This window comes from Haliotis asinina, chromosome 9 (genome assembly GCF_037392515.1).
Source record: "Haliotis asinina isolate JCU_RB_2024 chromosome 9, JCU_Hal_asi_v2, whole genome shotgun sequence".
In the NCBI taxonomy this organism is placed as follows: domain Eukaryota; kingdom Metazoa; phylum Mollusca; class Gastropoda; order Lepetellida; family Haliotidae; genus Haliotis; species Haliotis asinina.
In genome coordinates this window covers 22,178,656-22,206,323 of record NC_090288.1, presented here as the reverse complement: position 1 = coordinate 22,206,323, position 27,668 = coordinate 22,178,656, and the positions used below count along the sequence as shown (strand labels likewise).

Genomic DNA, 27,668 nt, shown 5'->3' with positions numbered 1-27,668 from the left:
CCGAGGTCTGGCGCTTGCGCCTGCTCCGTCATCTATTCAACTTTCAGTGCCTACACTTACGCTTACACCTACGCCTATGCCTACGCCTTTGCCTTCCACCCAGGCAGGTGGTTGAGTTGACGTGACGAGGTCAGACGCCCTTGCTCATCCCGAAGTACAGAGGATTCTTAGGGCGTTACTGGTGACACTGCTGATTGGCTCAACTCAGCTTGGATCAGACTTGGTAGCTTCTGCGCAGGGCAAAGATAGTGGTCGTGCGCCTGCGCCAGTGCTTAGTGGCGCATCCCAAGCCAGACCTACTGTGAGCAGACCGTCGTCTGGATTGGAGATGTTTGCTTTTGGTAAAGCTAACAATGTGCCTTGGGATAGGAGACGTTCAGAGTTTTCTGGTGGTAGGAGATCGCGATCTAGAAGCCCTCGCAGTAGTTCATCGAGTGCAGTCATCCTTCAGGAGGCGTACGCCGGAGTGTAAGTCTACTGTGTCGTGGATGGCAGACGAAGAACAGTAGTGTTTTTCCCCTGACTACAAAGAGGATCCTACACAGCTTGAGGATGATGAGGGATCCTGCTTGCCTTTATCTGCTGTTTTCGATTGGATTGCCGATAGGCTCCCGGACTGCCCTTCGCCTACGTCGGGTGTTAACAATGACAAGGCTATTAGGATTGAGCCGGAACTGTTGATCCCGCCTCACCCCATGGTAGCAGATGCTATTTCTTCGCTGTGCTCTTTGGGGACGCTATACTGGAGGTATATAAAGAACATGCGGAGGTCTCATTGTCGGCTTTTAAGGCGCTATCTTCTGCTTTTCGTGGCAGATCGGGACAGAAGGCGCTACATCCCTAGGAGGGAATCTGTCAGATCAGCCTTTTCCAGAGGTCGAGGCCAGAGATTTGCATCCTCGGAACGCCACAGACCTGCCAACACCAACAGGGACGCTTCCGCCACTCGGGGCAGAGGGAGAGGCAAGCGCCCCTATTCAAGACGTTGACGGCGTTACCTGTCACGACTGGTACCTCCCGCCACCAGCTGTGCCAGTATTCCCAACACCAGTAGGTGGGAGACTTGGAATCTTCTGGAGGAACTGGCCTATCCTCGGGGATTCCTATGTGAACGGAATTCTAAAGAGAGGCTACAAACTTCCGTTAGTTTGACCCACGCCGTTAACATCACGCCCAGAGGTACGGATGTACTCGGAGTTGCAAAGTCTGCTGTTGAGGGACAACATCGCAGTGTTGCTGGGAAAGTGCGACATCGAGGAAGTACCGGCCCCACACTTCTCACCAGGGTTCTACTCGCCGATCTTCCTCGTTCCCAAAAAAGACTCAAACAAGTTCCGGATGATTCACAACATGGTGGCTTTCCACGAGCGTTATCTGATGGAGCCGCCACACTTCAAGATGATCTCCCTGGAACAGCTACGACTCAAGTTGGCACCGGGTGCATGGTTGTGCAGTCTGGACATTCAAGATGCTTACCTACATGTCCCGATCCATCCGGCGCACAGAAAGTTTCTCAGGTTTGTGTTCGGGGGTCACCATTACCAGTGGCGAGTCCTGCCGTTTGGCATATCTACGGCCCCGTGGTTATTCACCAGGATCATGACTCCCATCACTCGCTATCTCCACCTACAGCAGATAGAGTTCGATCCGTACATCGACGACTGTCTCCTCAATCATGGCGAACCTCAGTTGCTATGCAGACATCTGGACTTTGCCATTCGTCTGCTGGAGCAGCTGGGGTGGCTGCTAAACAGGGAGAAGTCGCAGTTGCAACCTACCCAGGAGCTAGTATTCATCAGGGGCCTCTTCCAGACGCAGCTCGATCGAGTTCGGATTCCGCTCGATCGTTGGGAGAAGATTTCCCGTTTTGTGCTGAGGGCGTTGTCAGAGCCTTTACGCCTAAGAGAGTGGCAGGTGCTCCTGGGTCTCCTCACGTCGGCGCAGGATCTAACGCGCAGGGGACGGCTAATGCTGCGTCCACTACAGCGCTTCATCCTTCCTTACATACCAGCAGATGACGTTCAGACATGTCTACTACTTCCGGTCCATCTCCACAAGTACAGTCGAATGTCTGCGAAGGAGTTTGTTTGAGTGAATTCGTGCAGGATCATGAACTGTTCGTGGATGTGTCACTTCAAGGTTGGGGAGCACACTTAGGTGACCAGACCACCTCGGGTCTCTGGTCCGAGGCAGGTTGGCACATTAACAACCTGGAATTAGAGGCGGTAATTCGGGCCTTAGATCACTGGGTACCACTTCTGGGTCACTCCAGTGTGCTGATCATATCAGACAACTCGACTGTGGTATGGCTGATCCGGAAGCAGGGTACGACAAGATCCAGGTCCCTGCTAGATCAGATGTTTCTACTGGCCAGCATGTTGGACGCAAACAACATCGAGATAAGAGCCGGACACATTCCGGGTTGCAGGAATGTGCTAGCCGATGCACTTTCTCGTCCAATAAAACCGTCTCCAACCGAGTGGATGCTCTACCCGGAGATGTTCCATCTCATATGCAGAGAGCACGGATGTCCACTAATAGATCTCTTCGCCACAAAGTTCAACACACAACTCCCGGTTTATGTGTCTCCAGTACCAGACCCAGCAGCGTGGGCGACTGACGCTCTATCCCTGTCATGGGAGGGGTTAGACGCTTACGCCCTCCCACCCCGTGTTGATGCCAGCGGTAGTGGCGAAGCTCAAATTGACAGCGAAGATACGTCTGCTTTTGGTTGCGCCCTGGTGGCTAACCAGGACATGGTTTCCGGAGTTATGCCATCTCGCAGGAGGAAGCCCGTTCCAGCAGTGGGACCGACTGTTGCGTCATCCTCACAGTCGGCTGCTGCATCCGGAGCCAGCACGGTTTCATCTGTGCGCTTGGTCCATTTGCAAAGGACGTTAAAAGCCAAGGGTTATTCATCGCAAGTGGGAAAGATTATTGCCAAAGCGCATAGACCTTCCACCAGATCACTTTATGATGATAAGTGGTCTACCTATGAGAGTTTTTGCACCCAGAAGTCGCAGGATCCTCTTACAGCATCGCCCCAGTTTATAGCTGAGTTTTTACGATATTTGCGCTGCTCGAAGAAACTCAGAGGAAGCACGATTAGCACCTATTTGTCAGCATTGAACACAGTACTGGCTGTGAGAGGTGACAGAAGGGTCTCTAAGATCCTGGAATTGGTGGCGATGTTGAAAGCGTTTAAGCTGGAGGACCAGAAAGTCAAGTTTTGCCCTCCAGCTTGGGACTTGAATGTCGTACTCCAACATTTGAGAGGTCGGCCATATGAACCCTTGGAGTCAACATCCTTTGAACTGCTTACTAGGAAAACAGTCTTCTTACTGGCCTTAGCTACGGCAGCTAGGGTCAGTGAGATACACACCCTGGACGTGACTAGAGTGCGCTTTGAACAGACAGGGTGTAGCACACCTAGGACTTCTATGGGATTTCCTGGCTAAAAACCAGCTGCCAGGCCAGCCGGACAGATTGTTTTCTATCCCGCCTATTTCATCTATAGTCGGGCCGGAGGATAGAGCAGAACTCTTACTGTGTCCAGTCCGGGCGTTGAAACTGTACATTAGAAAGTCTGCACCGCGTCGAGGTACTAGGAAGAGATTGTTCCTACCAATCTTGACGACGGCTAAAGGGGAAGTCAATAGAAACACCATAGCGCTCTGGTTGAGGCAGACTATTCTAGCGGGTATGATGCTCAGAGTCTCCCTCACCCGACAGCTAATAACCCTCATGATATCCGGGCATTAGCGTCAACCATGGCCCTGCACAGGAACTGTTCAGTTCCCGATATCATGGCCGGTTGTTTCTGGAAGTCGTCGGCGGTCTTCACTAGTCATTACCTGCGTGACTTAGCAGTAGTGGACATGGAGGGACTGCAATCATTCGGACCGCTAGTAGTTGCTCAGCAACTTACTCGTGTGGTTGCCCTTTAAAGTATGTTGTTCTTACCTTGGTCTATAGGGGTCTTGTACTTACATGAGATAAGATACCGTACCCCTCCGGTGGTTAGTATGTGACTCGCTATTCTGATTCTGTTCCAGTTCCCGTTTGATGATGAGGTGATGGTAGATGCGTCCCATGAGAGAATCAGTAGTGGTCCATCTACCCCGAGGCATATGTGGGAATTATTGCACACTGGCGGTCCTCGGGAATCCGTCACCACCATCCAGGCTGTTGTATCCATATGCTATAGACCTATGGTAAGGTAAGTAAAAAATTTATTAAAATCTAAATATTTTAGATATATAAAATTATTTACCTTACCATAGGGCGGTAACTCCCTCCCAACCCTGGATGCTCCTCCCCACTTCTGATTCTTCGGACCGGGAAGTAAAAGTGACATTTTCGAGGAATCGGCGCGCATGCGCAGTGAGGAGATCCAGATACTTCCGTATCCTGATGTCGTGATTGCAAGGTAGCCATTCAAGTTTGAATGCAATTCATCTCCGTCAGATCTTCTGTTAAGCGAAGCTTGAGGTAATATGCTATAGACCGATGGTAAGGTAAGTATTTAAATATCTAAAATATTTAGATTTTAATAATTTTGCCTACAGTAGTGGATGGGTGACCAGATTCAAGCAGAGACATGGAATTAAAATGCACAAAATTCATGGTGAATCAGCCTCAGCCCTTTAGATCACTGTAGATGCAGGAAGAGAAGAATTGCAGCAAATCCTGGCAGAATGCAATCCGTGTGACATTTATAACTGTGATGAAACTGGTTTGTTTTACTAAAGTGAACCAAACTCCACACTCAGCACTTGCCCCTTGTCCAGTAAGAAACAATCAAAAGATCGCCTAATTGTTTTGCTTGTGGTGAACGCATCAGGCACTGACAAACCCAAACCACTGGTAATTTGGAAATGTAACAAGCCAAGTTGTTTTGGTAGAACTTTTGATCCTAATTCTGTGTGTCACTGGTATGCAAACAAGAAGGCTTGGATGACAGCGCTGATCTTCAAAGACTGAAATTTGACAAGCACATGCGCACACAGAGACGACAGGTGACATTACTGGTAGACGATGCCCCTTCCCATGCCTCTGTACATCTAACTAATGTCAGGCTTCATTTTCTGCCTCCCAGTACGACGTCCCACATTCAGCCCCTAGATGCCGGAGTAACAAAGAACTTCAAACTTCTGTACAAGAAGCAACAGATGAAATTTCATCTTGACAACGCCAGCGCAGACACGCCTTTACCACTGGACATAAAACAAGCCCCACAGTTCATTCCATCAACGTGAAGAGACGTGAAGCAGACAACAATCATAAACTGCTGGCGCCATACAAAAGTCCTCCCACCCACTGACAGCCAAATCGACTCCAAAGATGAACCGGCTGAACATGTCCAAGATCTACAAGAAACGCTTCACAAGCTATACCCGGATGCTCCTGTAATTGGAATATGATGCAAACTTGCCATGTGAGGAAGCCTTGACTGAATATGAAATTATGGACATTGTCTGACCTACGTTTACTGCTGATGAGGAAATAAGCACTGAAGAAGACCAGACAACTGAGCCAGTGGTTCCCAAGCTATTGGAGGTCAAAACATCTTTGAACACACTGGAAACATTTCTGATACACCACTTAGATGTGTTTGGTGTTAGTGACCTTGACTTCCTTGACAGTTTGAAAACGAAATTGCCGAAGGCCTCCGAAAAAATTGAACAACAAAAAACAGTCAAAGACTTTTTTCAATAAATATAAATTATTGTTCAACAGATGTCCACATGCTAGTGTAGAAGCAGTTGTACGAAAACAGTAGCACATTCAACATCCGGTTAATAATGGCTGCTGATGTGTGGAAACAAACGTGGGTTTTAATTACTGTTAATACTTTTACATACATAACTGGATGTAGTGTTTCGGATATGCATGCAACAGAATGGCAATCATGAACTTTAGTAAACAGTGATACATTGATATTATTACACAAATACATTAATCCGACATATTTCTCAACACCCACAGGTGTCAGATAAACGAGAGCTGACTGTAGTTCCATGTCAAGTGTTACGGATGTTGTATGGATTGGTGGTGCGTTTCACTGATACGTTTGTCTTGAAAATATCAATTCAGTAACCAGTGATTACAAAAGGCAGGCCATATAAGAAAGTGGTCCCATGGAACGTATCATATGTTTGGGATTCTTTAGTAAAGTACAGATTCTAGTACTTTTGTTGAGTGGAGTCCCATTGGGGACTCGAAACTACACCCTCAGAGTCGGGCACCTCATCACCAGTTCACAAGTCAGCTGTTTAACCCACTCAGCCCCCCTGACTTCCATCAGTGACTGAACAGGTTAGGTAGGTGACTCTGTGTGCTGTGATAAGGTGCCTGACACTGACTCTGAGAAGGTGTGGGTTCGAATCCCTGATGGGACTCAACTGAACAAAAGTGCTAGAATATGTACTTAACTACTTTACTAAGAAGATTTAATCCCAAATATAACATGTTTCAATAACCAGTGACAGCTAACATAAAACCGAACAGCGTAGTGGGTGAGTGGGGTTGTTTGTTGGGATGGGTGGGCAGGGTTGTTTGTTGGGATGGAGATGTGGGTTTGTTTGTTGGGATGGATGGGTGGGTTTGTTTGTTGGGATGTGGATGAGGGATTGTCTGTTGGTATGGGGGAAGTGGGGTTGTTTGTTGGGATGGTTAAGTGGGGTTGTTTCTTTGGATGGGGATGTGGGGTTGTTTGTTGGGATGGGGATGTGGGTTGTTTGTTGGTATGGGGAAGTAAGTTTTGTTGGGATGGGATGTGTGGTTGTTTGTTGTGATATGGATGTGGGGTTGTTTGTTGTGATGGGGATGTGGGGTTGTTTGTTGGGATGGGGATGTGGGGTTGTTTGTTGTGATGGGGATGTGGGGTTGTTTGTTGGGATGTGGATGTGGGGTTGTTTGTTGTGATATGGATGTGGGGTTGTTTGTTGTGATGGGGATGTGGGGTTGTTGTGATATGGATGTGGGGTTGTTTGTTGGGATGGGGATGTGGGGTTGTTTGTTGTGATATGGATGTGGGGTTGTTTGTTGTGATGGGGATGTGGGGTTTGTTGGGATGGGGATGTGGGGTTGTTTGTTGTAATGGGGATGTGGGGTTGTTTGTTGTGATGGGGATGTGGGGTTGTTTGTTGGGATGGGGATGTGGGGTTGTTTGTTGTGATATGGATGTGGGGTTGTTTGTTGTGATGGGGATGTGGGGTTGTTTGTTGTAATGGGGATGTAGGGTTGTTTGTTGTGATGGGGATGTGGGGTTGTTTGTTGTAATGGGGATGTAGGGTTGTTTGTTGTGATATGGATGTGGGGTTGTTTGTTGTAATGGGGATGTAGGGTTGTTTGTTGTGATGGGGATGTGGGGTTGTTTGTTGGGATGAGGATGTGGGGTTGTTTGTTGGGATGGGGATGTAGGGTTGTTTGTTGTAATGGGGATGTGGGGTTGTTTGTTGTGATGGGGAAGTGGGATTGTTTGTTTGGATGTGGGTTTGCCAAATAGTTTGGTCTTCTGGTGGATCACCTTTGTGTGTTTGATAAGATTTTACAGATTGATGAAACTATAGCCTGTCTTGGTAGGTACAGCGAAACAAGACACTAGGACCCTGTTTCACAGACAGTTGTGTTTCAGTCCAGCTGGATTACAAGTCTGCTAACTCCAGTTCCCCTGAGTGGGTTGACCATGTCGTCAGCCGGAGGAACTCCTCCCATGCCGACTTTGTCACAGTGAAACTGATGGATGTCCTGAAGACCAAGGATGCGTCGATAGTGTCGAAGGTACAAGCAATCCTCATGGATCTCAAGAAAGCGCTCACTCCAAAGATACACTATGGACATCCCATAGAGGTAGGTACACTGTATCAGAAGCAACCTGCAATATAGTGGTCTTTCTTGTTGTTGCTGTCAGTCAGCCTTGGAAGCCTACTTCTGCCTTACCAAGTGCCTTAAAAACACAAATTCAGCAGGCATGTGGTGTATTTTATAGATGGTGTGTGTAGTGCCGTGGAAGCCGGCTTGCTACGGTGGTGACTGCAGCCTCACCCAGGGAACTCTGTATCACTCGTGTGATTGGCTCATGATTGATCCCAGCAGCTTTGAGTACCAGCATGAAGGAAGCGGGTGTAAAGCTCGAGCATCTGTGCCCTTCACAATGATCAGTCTAGGTAAGTGCTTGTTATTTAGTGTGCCTGCTATCCTGAGTGAGCCCCAGTAGTTCAAGGCATTGCGTCTCCAGTGGGAGGTGTTGGGATGGCCCAGTAGTGACATTTTCTAAACCTTTATGCTTTCTGTCTTGCCTGCCACCAAAAGTATCTGTGACCTTTCCTGCTTTACCAGGTGTGGATGAATATGCGTCAGTGGGCATCAATGAGGAGAGTATCATCATGGGCATCCCGTGGCATGGCTACAAGTACAACTGTAAACACTTCACATTTGTAAGTGGATCAGCAACTGCAGTAGTACTAACCTCTGTATGTCCAGCTGTCAGACTGACTGAATGAATACACAACCAGGTGACATGACTTTATGGTAATATGACTAAATAACCAGATGATGACATGACTGGATGATGACATGACTAAACAACATGACCAGATAATGATATGACTGAATGATGACATGATCAGATGATGACATGACTGAATGACATGACTAGATAATGACATGACTGAATGACATGACCAGATGATGACATGACTAAATGACATAACCAGATGATGACATAAATTACATGACTCTGCTGAAACTTGACTGATTTTTGTGTTAACCCAAACTGACCAATTGATTTATTGGTAGGATATGGGCTTGAGTACCTGCACTCTCAAGGAAGTTACGAGCGAGGGACAAACTACGCCACACTGTGATGTTGCTGGGTCCAGGGAAATGATATCAGTCGGAGAATTACTTGACAACCATCCAGACGAGCTCACCAAGAGTTACTGGAACAAAGCCTACAAAGCTCCCATGTTTGACCATTGTGTAAGTTCTATAGTTATGTGGGCAGTTCCTGTGTTGATAGTTTGTTTGATGGGGTTGTATGGTTGTGATGAATATTGCTAGATGAGGGTTGTATGGTTGTGTTGGTAGTTGCTAGGTGGAGTTGTATGGTTGTGTTGATAGTTGCTAGATGGGGTAGTATTGATAGTTTCAAGATGGGGTGGTATAGTTGTGTTGATAGTTGCTTAATTGGGTTGTATGGTTGTGTTGGTAGTTGTTTGACTGGGTTGTATAGTTGTCTTGATAGTTGCTAGATGGGAGTTGTATTGTTGTGTTGATTGTTGCTAGGTGGAGTTGTATAGTTGTGTTGACAGCTGTTTGATGGGGTTGTAATTCTGTATGGTTGTGTTGATTGTTGCCAGATGGAGTTTTATAGTTTTGTTGATTGTTGCTAAGTGGAGTTGTACAGTCGTGCCCCATTTATCCAAAGACTTGTGTTTTTATTGAAATTTTCGGATATCTGAATCACAGGCCATATGTATAAGAAATGTACAAAGAAACGAACATAGTAGGCATCAGACACAATCTTTATTGATTACGGTGCATATAAACAAATATCAGTGTGTACAATGTCTCATACCTGTTCATGCTGTTATGCTCACTCGAAGAAATCAGTCATAGCCTTTTGCACTGGCTGTATAGAAAAGCGAGAGGACTTTCGTCAGTCAATTCGTCACTGTTGACATTCACAAGATCATCGGCAGTGACAGTCACAGTTGCACAGGATCGTAGTACATCGCGAAGTTCCGACAAGGCCATGTCTACTTGTGGGTCCTCATTTGATTGGATAATATCCACCTGATGAATGCAGTTAGCAGTTGTCTTTTTGCTCACAGCTGTCCAGACTTGCTTGATCATCCGGATTAATAAATTATGATGACCAACAAATTGACACGCCTCACAATTAACTCAATGTCACCTTGCTACTCAGACGTAATTAATCTTCTCACGCTTCAAAGACCGCCAACTTCGTTGTTACGACACGCAAGGCCCTCAGTAATCGCGTGTGTAAACATGCAGGTGCTCAGCCATCCGCATATACGAGACAAAAATGCACATAATTTAGTGTTTTGTCTGTGAAAATGACCGCATGGTTACGGAAACCGGATTTCTGGATATGTGAGTAATTTTACAATGTTGTGAATTCGTTTTAAAGGGGCACTAATGCGGAGCAATTTCCGTGGACTGGTGTAAACTTTTGTTATTGTTTTTCTCCCATGACTACGCGGATGATATCCCAGAATTCGTGACTGGTTCGTGACCTCTGCTGCGCAGTCCTTATGCGCAATTGATAGTTTAATTATAGACAGATCAACTAAGGTGAAGTCATTTTTACTTCATTACAAATGTATTGTGAAAACAAATGAAACACTTTGAAGGTTAATCATCTGCCAGTGATAGAAATAGTAAAAAACTATTAGGACGGAAAAATAGCGAAGCCAATGTACGTCTCTATATTTTGTCTCATAACCCTAATTAGTTTATTGTATATTTGTATGATTTTGAAAATTACTAAAAGAACACACGGTCTGCTCATACTTTTAGTACATTTCTAACATGACAGCAACATTTATACATTGTATCAGGAATACCCTACCTCTATGTAGACTCCCTGATTGTAAAGATTGCCAATGTGGATCCTATTTCACACACATACGCGATCTAGTGTGTGTTTTCTGTCATATAGATTCTGCTGAATGCAACAACAAATAAATTAAAACAAAATGCAAATAATGAATGTAAAACAGACTAATTTTATAGCAACAATGTCAGGATACTACCTTTTTCAGGAATGTATTCATCAATATCCACGTAAAAGAAATCGTATTCCATTCATCTGCAGCTGGTAAATAATCCTGCTTTGTGTCATGTGTCTTACAACAGTCTAATTTGCAAAAAAGTAACACATCGTTTCACGTCTTTCACATTGGTGAAAAAAAGAGAAACCTCTCATTGGTCACCCAAGATAGCACACCTGGCAACTAATTGTATGATGTCCGCCATTCTAAGTAATTTAGTTAACCAATAATGAGCAATCAATCAATCAACGCATGGGTGGTTAATTCTTTGAAGGGAGGATGTTGTTTTAACACTCGCACTTTACGACAGGGGGTAGTCAGTATGAATTAGTACATCTACACACACTGCCTTTTGACGAATCCGCTAGAAGATAAAAGTAATTATTTAATCAGTGTGTTATCGGTTAATCCTTTGATCGATGTTTGTTTTTGTAACTCAGCTGATAAATCCTCTTGCATCACGTACATGCACATATTACATAACATGCAATGCATTTGTCATTACAGACCTTAATTTATAATGTTGAGTATTTACACCAGACAGGAGAAATGCCAAATGGGAACCTTTGTTGAGTAACCGAAGTGATGGTACTACTAATTATACCAGTTATAAATTCATTAACTGACCATCCAGAGAATGATGACAAATAACACGTGTAGGTTTACACCATCAAACGCGAGTTACAGCAAGGAAGATGCAGCCTGAAAACACCTATGGGCCAAAACTGTTTTGAGGATACCAACGAAACTTTGTTACATAAGGAATACATGCTGGCATTAGGGTTTTTTTATGTAAGAAAATTTTCAGATTTCTCTACCAAAGGCAAAGTCATCATTTTTAGTTTACGAATTCAAATAAATCAACTGTGTGTTTTTATTATCATAAATAATAAACCAGGGTAGCTACCATAGCTACCAAAATTTAGGTATGATATTTGCTATCACAGCTGAACTAACACTCAAAACTACCTAAATATAAAGCTTTACAATCTTTCGGACTGAAACAAATGGCTTGCTACGTGCCTGTAGACATCATATTTTAACGTAACATGATTAAATGTCGAGGATAGAAATTGGATCAGTCACTATACCATCCAAGCTTCCGAAAAAAAACTACACTGCTGGGATATTTTGTTACGATCAGACAAGGAATGCCGTAGATATTTTTAAATATTGGCATATGATGGGCATCTGGCCTCTTGACTGTTTAGGTAAAGAAATTCTGCTAATATGGACAGGAGCCCAGTCCCTTTGTCCATCACGGTCGAGGGAGCGGGCGCTGACCAATTTGCAGTTTGATTTCGTAATTAGACCGTTGGCGAATTAATTGGGTTGTATGGTTGTGTTGGTAGTTGCTAGGTGGGTGTATGGTTGTTTCGATAGTTGCTAGATGGGAGTTGTGTAGTTGTGTAGAGAGTTGCTTAATTGGGTTGTATGGTTGTGTTGATTGTTGCTAGATGGGGTTGTATAATTGTGTTGATAGTTGTTTGGGATGTACAGTTGTGTTGATGGGGTTGTATGGTTGTGTTGATGGTTGTTTGATGAGGTTGTATGGTTGTGTTGATTGTTGCTAGATGAGGGTTGAATGGTTGTGTTGGTAATTGCTAGGTGGAGTTATATGGTTGTGTTGATAGTTGCTATATGGGGTTGCACAGTTGTATTGATAGTTTCAAGATGGGGTGGTATAGTTGTGTTGATTGTTGCTTAATTGGGTTGTATGGGGTTTTTTTGTAGTTGCTAGGTGGTTGTATGGTTGTATCAATAGTTGCTAGAGGGGGGTTGTACAGTTATGTTGAGAGTCACTAAATTGGGTTGCATGGCTGCGTTGGTAGTTGCTAGATGGGGGTTGCATGGTTGTGTTGGTAGTTGCTAGATGGGGGTTGTATGGTTGTGTTGGTAGTTGTTTGATGGGATTGTATAGTTGTGATGATAGTTATTTGCTGGGGTTCTATAGTTGTGTTGACGGTTGTTTGATGGGATTGTATGGTTGTGTAGCTAGTTGTTAGATGGGGGTTGTATGGTTGTGTTGGTAGTTGCTAGGTGGATATGTGTAGTTGTGTTGCTAGTTGCTAGACAGAGTTGTATAGTTGTGTTGATAGTTGCTAGGTGGAGTTGTATAGTTGTGTTGATTGTTGCTAGATGGAGTTGTATAGTTGTGTTGACAGCTGTTTGATGGGGTTGTATGGTTGTGTTGATTGTTGCTAGGTGGGGTTGTATAGTTGTGTTGATAATTGGTTGGTGGGGTTTTATAGTTGTGTTGATAATTGGTATGTGGGGTTGTATGGTTGTGTCGATTGCTGCTAGATGGAGTTGTAGAGATGTGTTGACAGTTGTTTGATGGGGTTGTATGGTTGTGTTGATTGTTGCTATGTGAGGTTGTATGGTTGTGTTGATTGGTGCTAGGTGGAGTTGTATAATTGTGTTGACAGCTGTTTGATGGGGCTGTATGGTTGTGTTGATTGTTGCTAGGTGAGGTTGTATAGTTGTTTCTGAAGTGTCTGTCTGTTACTGCAGTTGTCTGTTCCAGATATCCAACATGTCCCAGTGTCACCAATACTGGTATGAGAATGTCCGAAGTCTCAGACTCAAGTATCAATATGTCCATGACTTTGGCCTCAAAGGTAATCAAGCTCTTCACTTGCAGATACACCTGTAGACTTACACCTGTATAGATACACCTGTAGACTTACACCTGTACAGATACACCTGTAGACTTACACCTGTATAGATACACCTGTAGACTTACACCTGTACAGATACACCTGTAGACTTACACCTGTATAGAACCAACTGTAGACTTACACCTGTGTAGATACACCTGTAGACTTACACATGTGTAGATACACTTGTAGACTTACACCTGTACAGATACACCTGTAGACTTACACCTGTGTAGATACACCTGTAGACTTACACCTGTGTAGATACACCTGTAGACTTACACATGTGTAGATACACTTGTAGACTTACACCTGTATAGATACACCTGTAGACTTACACCTGTATAGAACCAACTGTAGACTTACACCTGTATAGATACACCTGTAGACTTACACCTGTATAGAACCAACTGTAGACTTACACCTGTACAGATACACCTGTAGACTTACACCTGTATAGAACCAACTGTAGACTTACACATGTGTAGATACACTTGTAGACTTACACCTGTGTAGATACACCTGTAGACTTACACCTGTGTAGATACACCTGTAGACTTACACATGTGTAGATACACCTGTAGACTTACACCTGTGTAGATACACCTGTAGACTTACACATGTGTAGATACACTTGTAGACTTACACCTGTGTAGATACACCTGTAGACTTACACCTGTGTAGATACACCTGTAGACTTACACCTGTGTAGATACACCTGTAGACTTACACATGTGTAGATACACTTGTAGACTTACACCTGTATAGATACACCTGTAGACTTACACATGTGTAGATACACCTGTAGACTTACACCTGTGTAGATACACCTGTAGACTTACACCTGTGTAGATACACCTGTAGACTTACACCTGTATAGAACCAACTGTAGACTTACACATGTGTAGATACACCTGTAGACTTACACCTGTAGACTTACACATGTGTAGATACACCTGTAGACTTACACCTGTATAGAACCAACTGTAGACTTACACATGTGTAGATACACCTGTAGACTTACACCTGTAGACTTACACATGTGTAGATACACCTGTAGACTTACACATGTGTAGATACACCTGTAGACTTACACATGTGTAGATACACCTGTAGACTTACACCTGTATAGATACACCTGTAGACTTACACATGTGTAGATACACCTGTAGACTTACACCTGTGTAGATACACCTGTAGACTTACACCTGTATAGAACCAACTGTAGACTTACACCTGTAGACTTACACCTGTATAGAACCAACTGTAGACTTACACATGTGTAGATACACTTGTAGACTTACACCTGTATAGATACACCTGTAGACTTACACCTGTGTAGATACACTTGTAGACTTACACCTGTATAGAACCAACTGTAGACTTACACCTGTATAGATACAATTGTAGACTTACACCTGTATAGAACCAACTGTAGACTTACACCTGTATAGATACACTTGTAGACTTACACCTGTATAGAACCAACTGTAGACTTACACCTGTATAGATACAATTGTAGACTTATACCTGTATAGAACCAACTGTAGACTTACACCTGTATAGATACAATTGTAGACTTACACCTGTATAGAACCAACTGTAGACTTACACCTGTATAGATACACTTGTAGACTTACACATGTGTAGATACACTTGTAGACTTACACCTGTATAGAACCAACTGTAGACTTACACCTGTATAGATACAATTGTAGACTTACACCTGTATAGAACCAACTGTAGACTTACACCTGTATAGATACACTTGTAGACTTACACCTGTATAGAACCAACTGTAGACTTACACCTGTATAGATACAATTGTAGACTTATACCTGTATAGAACCAACTGTAGACTTACACCTGTATAGATACAATTGTAGACTTACACCTGTATAGAACCAACTGTAGACTTACACCTGTATAGATACACTTGTAGACTTACACATGTGTAGATACACTTGTAGACTTACACCTGTATAGAACCAACTGTAGACTTACACCTGTATAGATACAATTGTAGACTTACACCTGTATAGAACCAACTGTAGACTTACACCTGTATAGATACACTTGTAGACTTACACCTGTATAGAACCAACTGTAGACTTACACCTGTATAGATACAATTGTAGACTTACACCTGTGTAGATACACCTGTAGACTTACACCTGTATAGATACACCTGTAGACTTACACCTGTGTAGATACACTTGTAGACTTACACCTGTATAGATACACCTGTAGACTTACACCTGTGTAGATACACCTGTAGACTTACACCTGTATAGATACACCTGTAGACTTACACCTGTGTAGATACACTTGTAGACTTACACCTGTATAGAACCAACTGTAGACTTACACCTGTATAGATACAATTGTAGACTTACACCTGTATAGAACCAACTGTAGACTTACACCTGTATAGATACACTTGTAGACTTACACCTGTATAGAACCAACTGTAGACTTACACCTGTATAGATACAATTGTAGACTTATACCTGTATAGAACCAACTGTAGACTTACACCTGTATAGATACAATTGTAGACTTACACCTGTATAGAACCAACTGTAGACTTACACCTGTATAGATACACTTGTAGACTTACACATGTGTAGATACACTTGTAGACTTACACCTGTATAGAACCAACTGTAGACTTACACCTGTATAGATACAATTGTAGACTTACACCTGTATAGAACCAACTGTAGACTTACACCTGTATAGATACACTTGTAGACTTACACCTGTATAGAACCAACTGTAGACTTACACCTGTATAGATACAATTGTAGACTTATACCTGTATAGAACCAACTGTAGACTTACACCTGTATAGATACAATTGTAGACTTACACCTGTAGACCTCTAGATTTACACCTATAGTAGTATTCCTGAATCGATACATATGCAGACTTAAACCTATGCATGTACACATGTAGACTTACACCTGTATACTTACACCTGTATAGATGTACAAGTAGACTTGCATCTGTATAGATACACCTTTAGACTTACATCTGTATAGATACACCTGTAGACTTACATCTGTAAAGAGATACCGGTGCACTTGCATCTGTATAGATACAACTTTAGACTTACACCTGTACAGATACACCTGTAGACTTACATCTGTAAAGAGATACCGGTGCACTTGCATCTGTATAGATACAACTTTAGACTTACACCTGTACAGATACACCTGTAGACTTACATCTGTAAAGAGACACCTGTGCACTTCCATCTGTATAGATACACCTTTGGACTTACATCTGTAGACATACACCTGTACAGATACACCTGTAGACTTACACCTGTATGGATGCACCTGTTGACTGCAAGCTGTCCTTCTGTTGTATACATACACTTGTCAGTCTCTTCAGATACACTTGTAGTCTTCAGTCTCTTTACATACACTTATAGTCTTCAGTCTCTTTACATACACTTATAGTCTTCAGTCTCTTCAGGTACACCCATAGTCTTCTGTCTGTTCAGATACAGCTGTATTTTTCAGATACACGTTTTGGTCTGTGTGCTCTGATACACCTGTAGTCTTCTGTGTGTTCTGAGACACCTGTATTCTTCCGTGTGTTCAGATAAACTTGTGTTCTTCAATCTTTTCAGATACACCTGTGTTCTTCAATCTGTTTAGATACACCTGTTTTCTTCAGTCTGTCCAGATATACCTATATTTTTCAGTCTGTTCAGATACACCAGTATTACTCATTCTGTTCAGATACACCTAATTTTTAACTTACCTTACCATAGGTCTTATGCATATTACCTCAAGCTTCGCTAGAAGAGATCAGACAGTCGTTGATTCGCCATGGATGTTTTGTCTGTAGCAGTTAACTCTGTATGACTTGCCAGTTTTGCACTATCTGCAAGGGGCAGAAATCTGCGAAAGATCCTCACCTTTGGTGCCTGGATTGTGCGTCTAAAGCCTGCTCTATTGATGGACTCTGCCAGTACTGTGAAGTGTTGTCAGTGGCAGACTTCAAGACGTTTCTGGCGGTTAGGAGGAAGCGGTTCACACAACGGAGAAGGATGTCGTCTCCAGCCTAATCTTTAGGATCTTTTCCGGAGGACCCTGAACTACCACCGCTTTCAGTGCCTGTGCCGACGCCTGGGATGGGGCCCTCGTCGGTGACACCTGTTCCTTCATCCCTGGAACCACCTCGCTTGGACTCCTTCGTGGACTTGTCCCACCCAGACACCTTGTCTCATCCGGAGGTCCAGAGGCTCCTGCGCTCCATCCTGAAGCCCGGCGCTGCTGCGAGACCAGAGGAGATCACGCTCCACATCTCCTAGGCATCGGCGATCCCATATCCCACAACGCAGTCTGCGGCGGCGCCCTTGGTCAAGCTCACGATCCCCACAACGCCCTTTGGAGAGGACTCTCTCGTTTGCGTTCGTGGTCCAGATCACCCCGGCATTCCTCAAGGACTTGGCGCTTGCGGTCGCCTGAGCCACGTCGGGTCTCATCTAAGGAGTCTGCTGCTCGCGCATCAGCATCCTCTGCTACTCAGCGGCGTGAGTCAACTTCTGTGTCCTGGGAAGACCTAGAAGAGCAGTTCTTTTGCCTGGATTATGACAAGGAGGCAGGAGATGTCGGTGATGATGATGGTACTTACTTACCCTTATCGGCAGTCTTTGAGTGGATCGCTGATAGGCTACCAGACTGCCCTTCGCCTTTGCCGGATTCCAGCAACCCGCTGCTATTCATTTATCCCCAGAGCTGCTCATCCCACCTCATCCTATGGGGGCGGACGCTGTGGCCCTATTAGATAAGGATTTTGCGAAGCTATCATTAAATCTGACTATCAAGGCATCTAAGTCCAGGAGGTCTGATAGTAAGATTCACAGCTTGGATTTCGCGGACAGTGGTTCTGTCCAGGATGAATCGCTCAAGCGCCTCTCAGGCTCCTTGCAGTCCTCTTACAAGGTACAGGATTCCAAGTTGGCAGCCATCGATACGGAACTCAAGCGCATGCTTAAGCCGATTTTCGCGCTGGCTTCTGCTACTTCGGCGGCGGTGATGGATTTGTCTGAGGACAATGCCCCAAGGATTGACCACCTTACTACAATCTTTGCTTGGCAAGGTAAGGTGCTGCACGATCTTCTTGGACATCTGCGGGCGGCATTGGCTATGACAACGATGGTACGTCGATCTTGCTTGCTGGACACCTGTAATTGGCAGAAAGAGTTCAAGCGGCAGTTACTTTGTGCGCCCTTCACCTCTAAATTCCTCTTTGATGATAGAATCCCTGCAGTATATAAGTAGCATGCGGAATTAACCAACACAGAGGTGGCCTTATCAACCTTTGAGGCATTGGGATTGGCCTTTTGTGGCAGAGCCAGAGGCAGTGATACTTCGTCAACGCCCGGGCGAGGCAGGGGCAAGCGCCCCTACTCTGGACGTTGAAGTCAGGGATTTCTACAACTGGGACCTCCCACCCCCAGTCGCACTGATCCACCTGACTCCAGTAGGTGGAAGACTAGGGGTCTTCTGGGCCAACTGGTCATTCCTGGGGGACCTGTTTGTGAGCAAGATCCTGAAGTCCGGCTACAAACTGCCATTGGTCGGGACTCAGACAACCTCAGGGCTGTGGTCAGGCGCCGAAAAACAGTGGCACATCAACAACTTGGAGCTGCAAACCGTCATCTTGGCAGTGTGTCACTGCTTACCGACTCTAGCAAACTCCAAAATCCTGGTCGCGTCAGACAACTCCACAGTTGTTTGGGTAATTTGGAAACAGGGCACGACCAGATGCAAACAACTTCTGGACCAGATGTTCCACTTAGCAGATCTTCTTGACAGCAACGGAATTGTAGTCGCGGTTCGGCACATCCCCGGCTGTGTGAATATTCTAGCAGACGCTCTGTCATGTCCCGGTAGGCCATCCCCGACGGAGTGGATGCTCCATCCAGACGTGTTTCGCCAGCTCTGTCTTCATCGTGGGAGACCCCTTGTGGACCTCTTCGTTACCAACTTCAACCACCAGTTTGCCGAAGTATGTGTCTCCTGTACCGGACCTGCAGGCGTGGGCGATCCCTGTAGTGGGAAGACCTGATGGTTACGCGTTCCCACCACCAGTCCTTATCTCAGAAGTGGTCGCCAAGATCAAGCAGACTCAGAACCTGCGACTGCTCTTGGTCGCGCCTTGGTGGCCAGCCAGGCCATGGTTCCCCGACCTGCAACATCTCGCCAGCGGAGAGCCGCTCCAGCTCCCAGATAGGTCACATCTGCTTCGACATCCGCACAGTCGGTAGCTTCATCTGGACCTGCTGAGATTCCATCTGCACGATTGGGTCATTTGCAGATGGCCTTAAGAGCCAAAGGCTACTCATCGCACGTGGCGAGCGTCATAGCTCCCTGGACAGCCAGACAGGCTGTTCTCCATTCCTCCGTTATCTTCAGTCCTGGGACATCATGACTTGGAGGAGGAGCTGTTGTGTCCCATTCAAATGTCCCGTTTTGAGCTCTCAAATGCTGCATCAGGAAGTCAGCTTCTAAGAGACATTCCCGTAAAAGACTGTTCATCCCGTTTTCATCTACCTGCAGAGGGTAAGTGAACAGGAACGCAGTCGCCTTATGGCTTTGGTCCACGATCATGGCGGCTTATAATGCCAAGCATCTACCTCACCCGGTGGCGAACAACCCACACGAGATTAGAGCATTGGCATCTACCATGGCTCTCCATAGGAACTGTACAGTGCCGCAGATTATGGAGAGCTGCTTTTGGAAAACGTCGACTGTCTTCGCTTCCCACTGCCTGAGGGACTTGGTGTTTGAGGACATGGAGGGGCTACAGTTTTTAGATCTGTTGGTGGTTGCCCAGCAACTTACCCGGCCGTCTGCCCTTTAGGTAATAATGCTTTTGCTTACCATTGGTCTTAAGATTAACCTCACCCTCAGGGTGCGTCAGTTTTTCTTTGGAGTTCCCTTGGGTTACTCTTTGTCCTGTTTCCAGGTTTGTCCTGCGACTGTTGGCATGGGTCTCCCGGGTCTCCTAATGCATGTGCACTGGTTGCTGAGGGATGGTCCTCCGGAGTCAATACCACCATCCATCTGTCGAAACCATATGCATATGGTAAGGTAAGGTAAAATTTATTAAAATCTAAATATTTTAGATACTTAAATACTTACCTTACCATAGGGCGGTGACTCCCTCCCAACGCTGGATGCTCCTCCCCACTCTGAACTCTTCGTACCTTCCTGTTGCCAGTAAGAGTGATTATTGGATGGTTCACGTTTGCGCGAGTGGGGAGATCATGTCACTTCCGTGACTACATTCGTAGATTACATGAGGTAGCCATCGAGGGTATGGCGAATCAATGACTGTCTGATCTCTTCTAGCGAAGCTTGAGGTAATATGCATAAGACCTATGGTAAGGTAAGTATTTACATATCTAAAAAATTTAGATTTTAATAATATTTTTCAGTCTGTTCAGATACACATGTGACCCATGAAGGTCCTGGGGTAGAAAAGGCCTTCAGCAACCCAGGCTTGCCATAAAAAGCAACTATGCTTGTCGTAAGAGGCGACTAATGGGAATATTTGGGATTGGGTGGTCAGGCTCGCTGACTTGGTTGACACATTCATCGGTTCCCAATTGTGCAGATTGATGCTCACATTGTTGATCACTGGATTGTCTGGTCCAGACTAGATTATTTACAGACCACTGCCATATAGCTGGAATATTGCTGAGTGTGGTGTAAAACTTAACTCACTCACTCACTCAGATACACATGCTGTGTCCTTCTGTTTACACACACCTGCAGTTGTTTCAGGTATTGCTATTCACTGTTTCAGGTATTACTATTCACTGTTTCAGGTATTGCTATTCACTGTGTCAGGTATTGCTATTCACTGTGTCAGGTATTACTATTCACTGTTTCAGGTATTGCTATTTACTGTTTCAGGTATTGCTATTTACTTTGCTGAGGATCTGTCAAAGTCCCATACTCCGGCCAATGAGGGATTTACAGGTGGCATGTGGAACTGGGTGCTGCACGGAATTTTACAGACAACAGTGAAACAACCTCCCCCAGTGAAGTATCATCCTGGTAAGTGTACCTTTATCACAGCACTGTCCTGGTAAGTGTACCTTTATCATAACACCATCCTGGTAAGTGTTCCTTTATCATAAAACTATCCTGGTAGAGCACCATGCTAGTAAGTGTACCTTTATGATAAACCAATCCTGGTAAGTGTACCTTTATCACAGCACCATGTAGGTAAGTGTACCTTTATCACAGCACCATGTAGGTAAGTGTACCTTTATCACAGCACCATGTAGGTAAGTGTACTTTTATCATAAAGCAATCCTGGTAAGTGTGCCTCTATCTTAGTTCCATGCTTGTAAGTGTAACATCAGTTTAGTCCCTCGTTGCTAAGCATAGCTTGAGTTTAACACCATGTTTGTAAGTGTAACATCATTTTAACACTGTGTTGATAAGTGTAGCTTCAGTTTAACACCACGTTTGTAAATGTAACATTAGTTTAACACCATGCTGGTAAGTATAGCTCGAGTTTTAGTGCCATTTTGTTTAGTGTAACTTTAGTTTAACACCCATATTAGTAAGTGTAGCTTCAGTTTAATACCATGTTGGTAAGTGTAGCTTCAGTTTAATACCATGTTGGTAAGTGTAACTTCATTTTAACACCACCTAGGTACTCCCACCACATCCATGACTATCAGTGCATGTTGCAGATGTTGTCGCTGGTGTTGCTGTCGGCTGCCTGCTGCTGGGGTTAGTGATGGGGGTGCTGTTCACGTGTCTGGGTCTGCGGAATCGGGTAAAGAAGACTCCTGGGACACCGTTCAAACGAGACCACCAGGTGGAGTACCATGATGAAGATGACGACCTCAACTTATGATCATCTCCAGCTGTCACCATCTCCATTTACCAACAACAAAACAAATATTCCAATAATGAAAGCATAGATTGGAGCAGCGAGTCCCCACAAAGTGTACAACTGATTCAATGGTAAAAGTGATGTCAAGACATAACATATTGCAGGAGGATTGGGCTCTGTGTATCTTTACTGTCACATCAAAACAGTATTCTGGATTTATTGGCAAGGGAGGTACAACTGTTACATGGTGATTTTGTGATTGGAAGTATTTGGTCTGAGGGATGTATTTTTGTGACTTAGATTCCAGTACTTAACGTTTCACTGAAGTTTGGTTCAGCAATTGTGGTACACTGTTGCAGTTATGCAGATTACTTTAGCTACAGCCAGAGCTTTCTGTTAACCTGTGGACTTGGTTTGTTTTTATGTTTGTGCACAAGTATTAATTTATTTTGCTCACTTGAATATAATATGATAATTCTATGAAAGTAATATGGCAGATCAGACAAATCCGTATAGCAGAGAGACAGTTGAATGAAGTTATATAGTTCGGAAGACATGTAGCATGCACCTGTTTGCTATCAGGCCAATGAACTGTGATCTTTATAACTCTTTTGTCTTGTCATAGTTATTGTTGCTGTGGTAGTACTTGCTTCAGAGTATATTGCTGGAGTTGTGAAGATGTGTTGTCATGGTTACTGTCACTATGGAAGTTCTTGCTTGATAGTGTGGATTGCAGGGGCTGTAGTGGCGTGTTCATGGTAACTGTTGCTATGACAATGCAGTACTATACAGTTTGAGCAGGGGCTGTATTGGTGTGTTGTCATGGTTACTGCTGCTGTGACAGAGCCGCCTGCAGTTTATCCAGGGGCTATATTGGTGTGTTGTCATGGTTACTGCTGCTGTTACTCAAATGCTGGCCTCTTTGTCACGTTTGAACATACCTGGTTGTCGTGTCATTGTCCTACTGATACATGCCTTTTGCTGACGCTCTTCAGCTACAGATATTGCTGTGTACAAGGAAGATAGAGGCACGATGTCTAAAACAATAATGGGTTTGGTTATGCTGTAACATATTGTAACAGCCATTTTTCGTGGCTGAATGGTGTGTGTATTGTGTCTGAAGCCTTTGATATTTCACTTATTGCATGTCTATAACATGATCCATCACATGACCCAGCTTGACATTCTCTATGACCATGACAACCATGACAACAGTTGTAGCAAGGCAGACCTTCCCTTTCCTTGGCCTCCAGTCAGTGTGAATTCACCCTTTCAAAGAAAAGCTCCAGAAGGATTGGAGATGGCTCACGTAATCTGTACATTTTCAGTGGATTATTACAACAGAGGTTGTGATCTAAACATTCTAATCAGCACGTTGTTAAGGGACTACTACAACTGAGGTTGTGATCTAAACATTCTAATCAGCACGTTCTTAGGGGACCATTACAACAATGGTTGAGATTTGAACATATAATCAGCACAAATATAAGGGAATATTACAACAGAAGTTGTGATTTGAACATTCCAATAAGCACATTCTTCATGTAGTATGACAATATAGTGTAACCAGAGACCAAATACTATTTTTATAGTCCCTGCTTCATGTAGGTCCACAAACGGCGTTGTCACAGGTACAGTTTGACATTCATCATATGATGTAAACTTTCAGATTGGTTGTCACTATGTACTAGACATGGCTTCTTTTCCCGGGATAACCGCATTTGAGGTTTTCATTTGTTCCCAGGTTTTACAGTTCTAAGTGAGACCTATTTCCCAGGTTTTACAGTTCTAAGTGAGACCTATTTCCCAGGTTTTACAGTTCTAAGTGAGACCTATTTCCCAGGTTTATGACCTCTCCAGATGTTTTCTCTAGGAGGATTGGATCCGCAAGTTTCAGATTAATAAGCGGACACTCGACCTCGCGGCTAATGGGCCGACAATGATGCATGGGTTGAATTATCTATTTCTAGTTTAGCCTACTGTCATTAAATTGATTTTACTAGCACTTCAGTTACTGTTATGTGGTTTCATTACATGATCATCCAATTATCCACCATACACGGTTTATGTGTATAATAAAGCACTCGTCCTCGGTTATGGTTTGGAGAGTAAGCTCTTGACCATCTGGTTGAAAGGAGTAAGATCGAGAACATGTAGTGCTGTGAGTCTTACTTCTCACCACCCTACTGTCATGGGTCTTACTTCCCCAACCATAACCTCGGAGTCGTGCTTTATCCTACACGTAAAACACATGTTGTGATGACCTATTCGGAACCTACGTTGCTCATCAGAGTTGCCTTCCTTTAGGAGTGCCTAAATCTGATGATGAGTTCGAATCCCAGATACACCTTGACCTTGTTTCTAGGTTTGTCAGGAACATGTGTTTGCTCACAAACCGGTATATCTAATACCTGTAACAGTTGCCCTCACTTTACTTACTTCATAAACATTCTGGGTTGGATAGTTGAGCCCCCTGAGGAGCATCTTCCTGACAGATGATTACTTGGTTTAGATGTATGTCCCATTATACGTGTCATGTCAGCCCCCTTTGTGTTAGTAGTGTCGATCATACTCTGAAATTATTGTGTACAGTTATGTCAAATCTTCTATTTATGGTGCAGGTCCTGTATCTGGACCTGTGAAAATATAGCATCTTCAGGCTATATATAAAAAGTGTTTTGTAAACATTTTGCAAACAGAGCAATAAGATGTTACAAATGCCCAAGGCTGTGTGTACAGTGTATGTATTGCAACATAAATGCCTTATGTCCTGTGGTGGTCTGCTGATCTCAGGAATCTGGTAGTATCTCAAGGATACCGTGAGACATAGCTTGGTGAAGAAATGTACACTGTATGTTTGTGAAGCTCTGTTGGGATCATTGCAGTCTGCAGTATATTGATTTCCCTGATCTCTGGGATGTCAGCAGGTAAGGAATATTTTGTGTGGAACTAAGGTGTTGTGAACACTGGCTGACAGTGTTGATGACTCCTGATTCAAGAGTTATCCCCCATGTTACAATCTGTGGCCTTCAGTGTTGTGTTGTAAAGTGTGTTGTTGTGTAGTACGATTGTGAAGATGTCCTCATCTTGCAACATTCCAATACATAGATGCATCATCATCATCATCATCATCTTCATCTTGATCAACATAAACATTCCAGGACTAAACCACCGTTGAATATTTAACCTGCAGAGGTACGCTATGGCAATACATTTATTGTTGTTCTTATTTTCATATCTTGTTTTTTTCATCCAAATAATGATTTCTATTGGTTTGTGAAACTGTGAATGTTTTAGCTGTTTAATTGTTCATCACTGCATATGTCCACTGTGTACCTGATGTAGAGATCTCCCTGTCTACCTGGTGTAGAGATCTCCCTGTCTACCTGATGAAGAGATCTCCCAGTGTACCAGGTGTAGAGATCTCCCTGTCTACCTGGTGTAGAGATCTCCCTGTCTACCTGATGAAGAGATCTGTGTACCTGATGAAGAGATCTCCCAGTGTACCAGGTGTAGATTTCTCCCTGTCTACCTGGTGAAGAGATCTCCATGTGTACCTGATGTAGAGATCCCCCTATCTATCTGGTGTAGAGATCTCCTTGTCTAAAAGAGATCTATCTGGTGTGGAGAACTAATCTAGAGCTCTACCATGCTGCTTGTTCTAGAACTTCGTTTGCCTTCCTTGCTCTGTGGGGATAGATTTACTATTACCTGTATGGATTGTCTTGTGAATCTGTACATCATATATAAATCCCTGACAATGTGACGGTCAGCTTGTGTTTGATCAGCGGTATTCCCAGGACTACAAGAGGGACAGAGTACTAAACAGCTGTGTTGACTAATACTACTTAAATGGGCTCATCAAGCCCCATCCCTGGAGCAATGGCCATGGTGCAGGAAAACATTGTGACTTAGCAATGTTGCAGTGTCACATGTTGTATATAGACAACAGATATTTGAGAAGAACCTACACTAAAACACTGTTAGTCTGGATGTTTATGTACTTATGGAAATCACACCGACAAATCTATATAGTTGGTGAGTCACCTGAAGTGTGTATGGGTGTAACTAACATCCAGAACATGGGTTTGACTGTGTGGGGTTTTTATTAACGATATCCAGCAGGTGGATAGAACGTCTCACTTCAGACAGATCCAGACTGACACAGTTTACACTTGAACACATGCAGTAGACAGACAGACAGATCCAGACTGACACAGTTTACACTTGATCACATGCAGTAGACAGACAGACAGCTCCAGACTGACACAGTTTACACTTGAACTCATGCAGTAGACAGATCCAGACTGACACAGTTTACACTTGAACACATGCAGTAGACAGACAGACAGATCCAGACTGACACAGTTTACACTTGAACACATGCAGTAGACAGACAGACAGATCCAGACTGACACAGTTTACACTTGAACTCATGCAGTAGACAGATCCAGACTGACACAGTTTACACTTGAACACATGCAGTAGACAGACAGATCCAGACTGACACAGTTTACACTTGAACACATGCAGTAGACAGACAGACAGATCCAGACAGACACAGTTTACACTTGAACACATGCAGTAGACAGATCCAGACTGACACAGTTTACACTTGAACACATGCAGTAGACAGACAGACAGATCCAGACTGACACAGTTTACACTTGAACACATGCAGTAGACAGACAGACAGATCCAGACTGACACAGTTTACACTTGAACTCATGCAGTAGACAGATCCAGACAGACACAGTTTACACTTGAACACATGCAGTAGACAGATCCAGACTGACACAGTTTACACTTGAACGCATGCAGTAGACAGACAGACAGATCCAGACTGACACAGTTTACACTTGAACACATGCAGTAGACAGACAGACAGATCCAGACTGACACAGTTTACACTTGAACACATGCAGTAGACAGACAGACAGATCCAGACTGACACAGTTTACACTTGAACTCATGCAGTAGACAGATCCAGACAGACACAGTTTACACTTGAACACATGCAGTAGACAGACAGACAGACATGTACTCTGTTAATGACTTTGTCATTATTTCAGGCCAAGCTAAGCAGTCAATCTTTTTGACACATAGTAATATTTTTGCAGTTTATGTTTTCAGCTTGCAGCATTCTCATCTGCAAGTTACCCGACACTCGCTGGGTTGCTTAGCAACCAGACTATTCAAATTGACAGAGTGAAATTTTAGAGGGAATGGTTCAGATTCGTAGTCCTCCAGTAACTTGGTAGTGTTGCAAACTAGGATAAACCATAGGCGATGTACGCGTTTGTCCAGACAGATCTTCAGACAAAGT

General features: G+C 44.0%; 1 protein-coding gene across 1 annotated transcript in view; it reads left to right on the top strand.

Moving 5' to 3' along the window:
- The window catches only part of LOC137295928 (di-N-acetylchitobiase-like), a 28,651-nt gene extending 4,299 nt beyond the window's left edge, over nt 1-24,352 (top strand). Inside the window, exons 3-9 of the mRNA XM_067827507.1 lie at nt 7,640-7,854; nt 7,994-8,171; nt 8,344-8,441; nt 8,803-8,985; nt 13,330-13,423; nt 21,406-21,549; nt 22,197-24,352. Of these exons, the coding sequence (XP_067683608.1) occupies nt 7,640-7,854; nt 7,994-8,171; nt 8,344-8,441; nt 8,803-8,985; nt 13,330-13,423; nt 21,406-21,549; nt 22,197-22,363 (1,079 nt within the window). The 3' untranslated portion in view covers nt 22,364-24,352. The remainder of the gene's footprint in view (nt 1-7,639; nt 7,855-7,993; nt 8,172-8,343; nt 8,442-8,802; nt 8,986-13,329; nt 13,424-21,405; nt 21,550-22,196) is intronic.
- The last annotated feature ends 3,316 nt before the right edge of the window (nt 24,353-27,668 follow it).